Source organism: Anarrhichthys ocellatus, unplaced genomic scaffold (genome assembly GCF_004355925.1).
Source record: "Anarrhichthys ocellatus isolate YVR2014 unplaced genomic scaffold, GSC_Weel_1.0 scaffold1, whole genome shotgun sequence".
Classification (NCBI taxonomy): domain Eukaryota; kingdom Metazoa; phylum Chordata; class Actinopteri; order Perciformes; family Anarhichadidae; genus Anarrhichthys; species Anarrhichthys ocellatus.
Window position 1 is genome coordinate 16,576,524 of NW_022280031.1, and position 10,921 is coordinate 16,587,444.

A 10,921-nucleotide genomic window follows, 5' to 3' on the forward strand; every position below is an offset into this window, starting at 1 on the left:
CACGACGATGCATGTTGAAGAACCAGAAGGGCTAACGGTCATGTGCTTATCACATCTACCTCTGATGTCTTTTGTCCCATTAGTTTGTAAATGGCATCATGTTTATCAACATATTTGCTTTAAATTAGGTGGAAATTCAGGTATTTGCCAAACAGTAGTTCAGTTTAAAGCTAAAAGATTGGTTGAGATTAGCTAACAGGTCAGTTTGGTTCAGAGAGGTCACATGTTCAGATACTATTCGGTTCAGGTAAGCTAACAGCTTTAGCAGCTAAAACAGTTTGGTTGAGATTATCTAACATGAACAGCTATAACTTTAGTTCATGTTAGTTTAGGGTTCAGTTCAGCAGCTGAAACCAGTTGTGGTTCAATCAATCAAAACCATTTAAGTTCCCGATAGAAACTAATTTAGTTTAAAGTTTAACCTGCGTAATGGACTTTCGGGTAAATCCTCTTTTTTTGTAATCTCACAGTAGTTTAGTTTTCTTTTGTCCGAGCTGTCAAAGTAGTACATTAAGATAAGTACGATTCATTTAATACAATATATTTAGTTGGAGCAAAACATGCAGACACACAGCATATTGTATGACATGCTATGACTTTTGTCGTGAAATGTATGAGAAGCAATAGTGCGACTTCTTTGTAATTTTTTATGACTTATTATACTATGATATACTATGACTTTTTTCGTGACATTTTTAAAATGAAAAAGCACCGTGGTTTATTATTTCCAGATGAAACAGATTAGTTAATACAGTTTAAGCACAATTCTTGTCTCCCTGGTTGGTCACCCCATAGTTTGACAACCGCTGGTAACCCGGTGAAATAGAAAATACAGAAAAAAGTACAAGTATTTGTGGTACTGTGAGGTATTCTGTTGTATCTTGCTAAATTCCTTTTGATTAACAGCCAGAGCAGAGATACACCAGAGGGATGTGACACTGATAGTAAATCCTTTCTCGCTTCCTCTTATCTTTCATGTTGTCTCTTGTCTGTTCGACTGTGTTCCGGTTCAGAGTGCTGATCGGAGGCATTTGTTGAGGTTGAGACCGAGAGACATCCACAACCTCTGGCTTTGGCCCCTCTCTCTCTCTCTTTACTCCTTGATTCATGTTTTTCTCACTTTTTACATGAATCAGCAGTGAGTGACCGTGTGTTTCTATGTGTGTGTGTGTGTGTTGGTGCCGATATGCAACTCTTAAAGAAAATAAATATCTTGGTGTCCTTCACACTATGTTTAACTCGCTTGTCTTGTCTTTAATCAGGCTTTCTCAAGGCATCACAGAAGTCAAAACAAAATATAAATCGAGGGTAATACACACTATCAGCCCGTCAGCAGCACGCACGGCCAGACACTATCTCAAACTATTGATAAAACATATGAGGGATGTAATTTGTGAAGAGTAAACTCTTTACAGTCTTATTCTGTAATACGTGTGGAAACTCTGCAGCAATAATTGCATCACTGAATTAAGCCTTTTGTGGTCCAACAGTAACCTCATATTACCTCTTATGAAGGCCTCATCATTACATGACATTCGGTTAATAAACAAATTTGGCAGCGGGGCCACCAAATTCCACCTGTGTTTTTGATGTTGCATGTTTCCTTTTAGCGCCATGGCATTGATACGTCCGTAAAAATGAAATTTAAATCATAAAAACTAATGACATTTTCAGCATGTACTTTGTGTTTGCTGCCAACATGCTAAGCTAAGATAGTGAAGATGGCAGACTGCATGTAGGCGGACATGCATGAGGGTCGCTTAGAAATGTTCGCTCGGCTATTTCCGTGCACATTTTCTCGTATGTTTGGAGAATAGAGTTGTAATTCTATAGAACAAAATTCTCGTTAAATTTCTCTTTCAATAGCAAATTGTTGATCAGTTTGGGTCAGTATCATCATGTAGAATTTGTAATTAAATAAAATGTTATGCCTTTCCTTTCCTCAGGGCCATAACTTAAACCATCAGATTCATTTAGATTTTATCGAGGAATTTTGGCAAAGATGTGACTGTGCCACCTGAGAGAAATTGGCGGAAAATAACAGAACTTGTTGGTGAGTTCTGAGATCAGACACAGTCAGTGCATGTGTTGAGGTCTAGCTGTAGTTAATGTCTATAAAGTTGGTTCAAATCGACTGTCTGGGGCGAGTAAACTGCAAACGCTGCTGTTTGAAATCTCCTTGCAAGTGAGCAAGGCAGTACTGCACCGGTGTATTGTCTGCCTGCTTCCTGCTATTGTGCTGTATGCTTGCAGTTTGACCTTTGACCCTCGCTCTGGTCAAAACCTCACCTTGCTGCGTCAGTCATCGGTTCTTAAAAGTCTTGCTTATTTCAGACAGGAAAAGAAACTCAGCTTTCTCATGTGTTCCTTTTTCATTCTGTGAAGCAGGCGAGGAGTTGTGTCAGCTGACGAGGAAATCCGTCCAAATCGCACCGCTCCGCTGGGACGTCCAGGAGGGGAAATCCACCCAAAACTTCCTGTGAGGAAGAGAGAGGACTTCTCACAATCTCTTTCTCTCTCTCTCTCTCCCTCTCCCTCTCTTCTCAGACTTATACTATAGCTAGAGTATATCCACTTCATTTGAATGACCAATACCTCGTTTAATGTCTCAAAGAGTTTTAAACAACAGAAAAAGGCAAACCACAAAATATTTAGTAAAGATACGACTTAACAATAATCCAGCAATTACTAACTTAATCCAGGGTTGTAATACATTTACTACTTTACTACTACTTTACACTCAGATTATGAGTTACTTTTTACAAGAAACCTTTTAAAAGAAACTTACATGTAATCGTTAGCGATAAAAACATAAGTAATATTATATGATACAATAATATAACACTGAAATAGGTGATTCTACATAATGAGTACTTTACTTTTGATAATTTAAGTACATTTTGCTGATATTCTTTTTACACAAGTAACATTTTTAATTCAGGAGTATTTTTAGACTGAAGTATTTCTACTTTTACTTAAATGAAGAATCTGAGTACTTCTTCCACCACTGGCGGTCTATAGTATCGTACAGTTTGGAGACGGAGAGCAGGGTGTGGTGTGTGTTACTACAAGTATACTTTAGCTGCTACAGTATACTGCTGTTACTATTGTGACTACTGTAACTGCTGCTACTACACGTACTAATACTGCTACTAGTGCTGCTGTCACTACTACTGGAGCAGTAGGAGGAGATGACCACTGCTGGGAGGTTCCTACTTTGCCAGTTTCTGTTGTTGTGTTTTTTTTTTGTTTTTTTTTGTTCCCTTCCTAGATTAGAGAGGAAGAGACGTGACGCCAGCAGTCCTTCCAGCCTCTCTGCCTCGCCGCACAGAGCTGAGCTGAGAGTTCATTTGTTATAATTTAATAAGAAGTTATTGTTGCCTTCAGACTGGAAATGAGCAAAGACTACTGCTGACAATCAAAGCACTGCCTGGATCCACCCTGTAGTCTCTTTTTTCATATTTCAAGTACTTATATTCTTACAAAGTTTTTGCGTCTATTAACAGCAGGTTACGTACAGTTGTTTTTTTTACACGTATTACTGTTGAAATCTATTGTTTTATAATAGTTTTGTTTTTCCTGCACACAGGATGTTGTCATGCGTGTGTTATTCCTGTCGATAGTAGAGCAGGTTGTGTTAGAGGTTCAGACTATATACAAGAGGAGAAAACTGATGGGAACAACCAGCGCTGCCTGAAAACATTCTCTACTTTTTCCACTGATTTTTGAGTGAGGTTGGTGGATTTATTTTTCCTCCCTGGATGTGACACTTTGAGCCATGCTGCTGCTGCTGCTGCTGCTGCTCTGCCTGCAAACCTCACTGCAAGAACAGGTAACACACCTCCAGCTCTGTCACACTGAGATATATATACATATATGTATATATACATATATGTATACATCACCTGTTTAGATCTCTAAGTGGTTCGTGGGTTGCTTTACTCTCTGATAGATGCAATTACAATACCTCGTTGTTTTTCTTCCAAGGCCTCACAGAATAGTTTTGCTAGTTTGTACAGAAACTAATGACATTTTTTGGTCACCGAATGAATGAAAAGTTGTGGATGGGGTGGACTCAGCCAAATCTTTTTTGCATAAATTGAACATCTCAGAGGTGAACTACTGTTTGAAGTACAATAACAGTACACTAGTACAGTCCTGACAAAAACCCAAACATAATACAACCTTAATAGAGTACTCTGGTAATTCATTAATGTACTTCAGTAAAGTTAGGGGACTTGCAAGAGACGATAACAACAATCAAAGCAGCAGAGGTTGAGATAGGCTGACTTTTAGTCTCTAGAAAGGATCAAATTTGAACAAAACTAAAGTCTAAAGTCATGCCAGCGTCTCTGTGAGGTTTCATTTAAGCACAGCTGTATTCTGAGTTGGATGCTTACAGTATACCAGCATGCTAACATGCTAACAGAGTTACAATGCTAACATGCTGATCTTCAGCAGGACATATTTACCTGCTTTATCATTCTAGTTTAGCTTGTTAGATTGTTTACGTTTTTAATTAGCATCAGTACAGCTGAGGTTGATGGGAATGTCATTATTTTTTACGGGTATTTGGACATGAACCACATTTTTAAGGAAGCTGAAATCTTTTTATGTAGCGGTGGCGCTAGTTAAGAAGTCATCAGATCAACAAAGAATTTATGAATGTCTGTACCAAATGTCATGGAAATGTATCCAATAGTTTCACTCAAAAACATTATGCCGATCCATCAGATAGACGTCAGACATGAAGAAGTGAAAACTTTGACATGCTGATGGCACTAGAGGAAAAGTCAGGGTACGATGGATGTTGTAAAAAAAACGTGTTTTGGTCATCCATCAATAGTTGTTGTAGTTTTAAACTCCTGATGACATCACTGTCAAATAGAGACTTAAACCTTGTTAACAACCACTAAAAACTCAATATTGTAGAAAGTGAACAGAAGCCTGATCCAGCAGCTGCGAGGTCTGTTTGTTCTTTATTCAGAAAGAGATTTCAGAAGACAGCTAAAGAGAAAATTTGACATCTCCAGAATAGTAGCCATGTTTGTCAAATTTGAAACCAGTGACAACCCAGTGTGTTTGTCCAGTCAGGTGTCAGAGAAGGATCATTTTGTTGTCTAAGTGAAGGAGAGAAGTGTCAATCAACTGTTACTGAAAGGACTGGATGAATAAAGTTGTATCTGATCTCAGCTGATTCAACCACAGACCACAAAGACCACAGAGAAAACTGGTGCTGCAACAAGATATTTTCAGTACGATCAGATGCGTCCTCACAGTGGTTCACCATCTTGAGTGAATCCGAATCAATTAAACAAACAAACAGCCATTTTTAATGTGGAAATACACAATAAAACATATTTTACATTGTGCTGTTCAATTGATGCTGAGTAGAAAAAGTAGATTTGAGATTCAAGTTGATGACGCCATCAGGTGACACTTTTTAGATTTGGTCAGAGGACATTAATAGTTTCCCAGTAAAACCAGCATGGCTGTTGTGGTAGAATCCCAGTCCGTCCAGTATTCTCTGTGGAGTTTCCCTCACCACTAAAACATCTCCTCAAATATCTGTGTTGTTGATCTCACACAGACAAACCTTGCTTTGAAAATGATTCTCCACTTTGGTGAACTTGCGTTGTTTTAAGTGTGTTTTATCTGTGAAAAATAAATTCACCCAAGTACTGTTTGTGTACAGTTTTGAGATACTTGTACTCCCATTTTATACTCGGCCTACTTATTATTTCTACTCCGTTACATCTCGAAGGGAAACATTGTACTTTTTAAGTCACTACATTTGTTTTAGTCACTTTGCAGGTTCAAAGTTAACATGCAAAACATTTGACAAATAAAATATGATACATTTTTATAAATTGAACTACTCAACAATAAGCAAAGTAGTTTTAATTAACTCCTCCTCAACTAGCTGCAACATTTATATACTGCTGACACATGAATGCATCAATAAGTATGATAGTAAACTGGTAAGATGACTTCTACTGCAAGTAGGTTTAAGCTTTTCCTGAAAACATCTTCCAGTCTGTTCGACATGACACGAGAAAGTCACCTTTCAGATGTTGTTTGAATACACATATTGATATACTTTAGTATCACATTGCTGTTGCTAGTATATTGTAAGCTCATGTGTACTGAGCGCTCCTTTGGGACACAAGAATCAAAGATTTCACTCATTCATCCAGTAGCCATCTGGTCTGAGAAGAGGAGGCGTTGAGAAGAAAAAGAGTTGTATCAGATCGTAACAGATAAAACTCCTCTGCCTCCTCAGACTCCTCCTCCTGGTCGGTGTGATATCTCCCAGAGGATGGACGTGCACACCTCCTGCACTTCTTGTGCCGCTGTCGGCAGCTGCCCCCACGGCTTCAGCAGCGTGGGCACGACCAACTGCAGGTACACGAACCAGGACCCATACCAACAGGTCTTCAGAGCAGTGCAGGGTTGTTGCAGTAGTGGTAATAGTAGTAGTAGTAGTAGTAGTATATGATGTGAATTAAACTGTTTCTTTACCTCATGTTCACTCTGTGCTGCAGTTACGTGGTGGAGATTGGCGGCAGGGAGATGGCGCTGGATGGATGTCAGCACATCTGTATAAAGGGATTCATGCAGCCACAATGCTGCCCACAGCACTGGGGTTCTCTTTGTCTCTGTAAGACACACACACACACACACACGCACACATACTCACACTCACGCACACACGTTACCGTGTTGGTTCAGCAGGTTATAAAGTTGAACCTGACGCAACACAATCTGACGTCAACCAGTCAACAAATCACACTGGTTCATCAAATACATGCAAAGTCCCACACCTGGTAGATTACTATGTAACATGAATAATTGTTCCGTGCACCTGTAGATCATGACACGGAGAATACAGTGACTGTCACAGGAATGACTTTAACTTAACAGAGCTGCAGATATTTAATTTTTTAATTACATTTACTCCTCATGATTATTTTTGGCAATAATCCTAAATATGTTGTGTTCTTAGTAGAACATAATCATATTTTTATGTTCATTTAAGTAACTAACAGACATACAATAATAATGCTCCTATTGATAAAGCCAAATAAAAACTGTAGAAGCAAGTGAATTGGGAATTTTAACTATTGCTGAATCAATAGTGTTGATTGACAGAAAATGGATCTATATCTATATATGATTTGGATTTTGGACGGTTTTTCAGACAAAACAAGATATTTGAGTTTGAGCACTAGAAATTATGATAAACATTTTTGGGGTATTTTTGGACATTATCGCTATGTAGATGAAGTAAAAATCGTTAGTTAGTTGAGAACATAATCAACAGATAAATCAATAATGAAAATAATACTCTTTTAAATATCCATACACATTTTTTATTCAGTGTTTGAAGTTCGGAATCCTGATTTAAAGTTTTTCTTTAATTTATTTAAGAAAATTCAAGTGTTGAAGTTTTTTTTTAAAGAAATGGCCACTAAACAAGAAGGCGGGACTAATATGTTCTGTCTGTAGCTCTGATTGGTTGTTTCATTGAGCGTCAGTTCTTTACACCAATCACGTACCGCTGTGATCACGCGTTACCGCACAGCTCTCGTTCACTGTCACAGGTAGAAAAAAAATGGACGTCAGAAAGTCTGGCCGAGTTAATTGAGACTTTCAGTTGCCTTATCGTGTTGTTGTGCTGTCAGTTGTGTGTACGACAAGAAGTAAGCGATAATAACTTATTCCTGCTTAGAGAGGGTTAGCTTGTTAGTGACTTTATGTGAATTATTGGTAGTTAAATGTGATTGTTTACACTAAACTATCCTGACTAGCAGAGAAAGATGAGGCGAAGAGTCCCGACCAGGTGTTTTTAATTAAGAGTTATAACATGAAAGTCTCCAACGAGCTAAGTTAACATTATATATCGCACAAGTTCTGTTTTTACTCTTATGCATATAAGTAATCATAGACCATTTGTATTGTTGTGTTTTGGTTTATATTTATTATTAACTGTTACTTGCAGTAACGTTAGTCTATATTTAGTGATATTCAGACATTCATTTTTCAAATGAATGATTTAAATTATTATGACTTTCACACAATCAAACAATAATCCAAAAATATTTAAATCTCCACGGAGACAGATCATATCTACTGAGAGCTGAACATTTTTATCGAGAAATTACAGATTTTATTATTTTTATAAATTGGAGTTTTCCCGTTCTAAACGGAGTAGTTTGGGTGTTTTTGGAACAGTGTCCATTAGAGGAACTGACGTTGACAAAGATTTGATTCTGACCCATGAAGCTGCAGTTCAAAAATAAACATAATAGTGTCATATAACAGTGATAACCTGTCACCTGTCTCTCTCTCTCTATATCACCTGTCTGTCTGTCTGTCTGTTGATCTGTCTGACTGTTGCTCTGTCTGTCTGTTGATCTGTCTGTAGCCTGTCCCAGCTGGTCAGGGAAGACCTGTAACTTCCATGGAACCTGTTTGGACGGAGACCTCGGCAACGGGACCTGCGTCTGTGATGTCAGTATGTTGTCCGTGTGTCCCTACCTGTTTATCAAAGAGTTCAGAGATAAATATTGTTTATTTATAGCCGACAGTGCCCTTAACTAGCCATTAACAATAACAACCACTGCTCAATCTCTCAATGTCTCATCAGCCTCTCAGTCTACGTCTCTCACAGGAGTTTTGGAGTTTTTTTGTGTGTTTGATGTTGTTGTGGATTTGGAAACACAGTGGGTTTATATTGTTGATGTCTTGATTTCCCTCTTTAGGACGGCTTCTCTGGTTTTGCCTGTCAGGAGTGTAAGAATGAAAACTTCTTTGGAGAAAAGTGCGACAAAGGTAAAGGCTCTCTCTAACTTCTCTCTCTCTCTGATAGATAAATACTGAGGCTAAAGAAACACCTTCACATTGTTGTGTTAACAGCTGCAAAAATGTCCCACATGTGTTGTTTGAAAAACTGTCCTCTTGTCTGTGTGTGTGTCTGTCCAGAGTGTGACTGTGCACATGGAGTGTGTAGTAAAGGTCCAGAAGGTGATGGACAGTGTTTGTGTCAGCCGCCGTACGCTGGGAAGCGCTGTGACCAAGGTAAGACCATGACACAATGTACTAAACTATATTAGACTATATAAACCATATTAATCTATATCAGACCATGTCACTGCATGCTATTAGAATAACATATATAATTCACAGATACTCAGTTGGACTGGGTATCCTTTGAGTGTTTTTTAATAATATTAAATAAAACCAAAATATTCTTTATAAGAAAGAAAGAAAATAACCCTAAACAAGGTTTTTTATTTTTATTTTTTATTATAGTTTCTTACCAAGAAAGTATGAAGGTTTTCCACTGTGTCTGTTGGTAAAACACACTGTGACACATTTAGCAGGTATTGCTCCAGTTTGTTGTTACTTCCGTGTGATGGTTAATTGTTGCACCACACTGAGCTGCGGTTGTGTTTTGTGGTGTTGGCAGTGAGTACCAGGTGCAGTAACTGCGGCCCCTACTCGTACTGTAAAGGAGAGGGAGACACCGCCAACTGTGAATGTCTGCCCGGATACAGGAGGATGGCATTCGGCAAATGCGCAAGTAAACACTCAACTCATCTCAGATTTCTCAGTTTTATTGGTTCCCAGACTTTGGTTTCATATGTCGTTATGAGTCGGTTCATCTGTTTAATGTGTGTTAGCAAGCCAAAATGAACATGACAATGTTAATCCTGAAGAAAGTTAAGGTAAGTAAGAGTATACTGCAGATCCTTTGACAGCCGACTTTATCAAAAATATGTGTGTGCATTATGGCAACGGAAGTGGCATTTTGACCCAGATTTCTAGACCGATAACCAAGCTTTAAACATTGTGTTGAAGCTGTTAACTAGTTCTACAGAATTCTAACCATTTCAGAGCGACAGGTGTTTCAGTTTGACGAGTAACCATGTTAATTGCAGGACACCAAAATGTTCTGTTCACGTTTTCAGCTGAGAGTCACCAGTTAACACAGTCACTCGTTAAAGCGAAACACCAGCGACGGCTTTGACTGAAAGCTGTTTACCATGTTAACTATCACTGCACTGATCAAAAAGAGCTTAAGTTTGTGAACATTTTAAAACTCAAGAAAGTCAAAACTCTCAGTTTATGTCATGGTGTTTGACGTTTAGGCTGCTAGGGTTCTCCAGCAAATACATGTCTGACCACTAAATATCAACCTGCTAATGTATTCTACTCACTCACTAATAACACACTTATAGGAAGTCACTTTAGGTTGCATTCGTGATCTTTTGCATAGCTTGACCATAGACTGCAAGCTAATGCACTCCGATCTTAGACTATATGACTCACACTCACATGTTGACAAACTTGTTTTTTATTTTTTTATTTCAATGAACAAGGAGATTTTGTGAATGTTTGGTTTTTGTCTTGAGGATAAAAATATCCCAGAGTCTCATCTGGACCGAGTTAGATCTTCGTTTCCCTGATCAGGTATTTGCTCAGCGAGGGATTGTGACGTCAACGCCAAGTGCTCCTCACAGGGGTCAAGGGTCACCTGCGTCTGTAAGCCGGACTACCAGGGCGACGGCAGGATCTGCGTACCCAAAAACCCTTGCTCCGAGAACAACGGAGGGTGTCCCATCAACTCGACCATCTGTGTCTTCAAAGGACCCAACAAGGTTAGGGTACCTCCAGAGCCAGGACCAGGACCAGGTCTAGAACAAGACATGTCCTTGAACTAGAATCACCATCAGTGCCGAGAGCAACAACACAGAGGGTTGATGTCAGAACAAATATTCATTATTATGTCAATATTAGTCATTATTATGTCCAGAATCTAAACCAGAGCTAAATCCTGAAACTGTGTTTAACCACGCTGTCTCTATGTGTCTGTCTGACTGTCTTTATCTGTCTGTCTGTCTTTATCTGTCTGACT

The 10,921-nt window shown here is 38.7% G+C and overlaps 1 protein-coding gene across 1 annotated transcript in view; it reads left to right on the plus strand.

Annotated features, from left to right (window-relative positions):
* The first annotated feature begins 3,260 nt into the window (after positions 1–3,260).
* The window catches only part of stab1 (stabilin 1), a 68,320-nt gene continuing 60,659 nt past the window's right edge, over positions 3,261–10,921 (plus strand). Inside the window, exons 1-8 of the mRNA XM_031852093.1 lie at positions 3,261–3,832; positions 6,284–6,405; positions 6,546–6,661; positions 8,429–8,514; positions 8,766–8,835; positions 8,986–9,081; positions 9,473–9,586; positions 10,477–10,664. Coding sequence (XP_031707953.1) covers positions 3,779–3,832; positions 6,284–6,405; positions 6,546–6,661; positions 8,429–8,514; positions 8,766–8,835; positions 8,986–9,081; positions 9,473–9,586; positions 10,477–10,664 — 846 coding nt within the window. The 5' untranslated portion in view covers positions 3,261–3,778. The remainder of the gene's footprint in view (positions 3,833–6,283; positions 6,406–6,545; positions 6,662–8,428; positions 8,515–8,765; positions 8,836–8,985; positions 9,082–9,472; positions 9,587–10,476; positions 10,665–10,921) is intronic.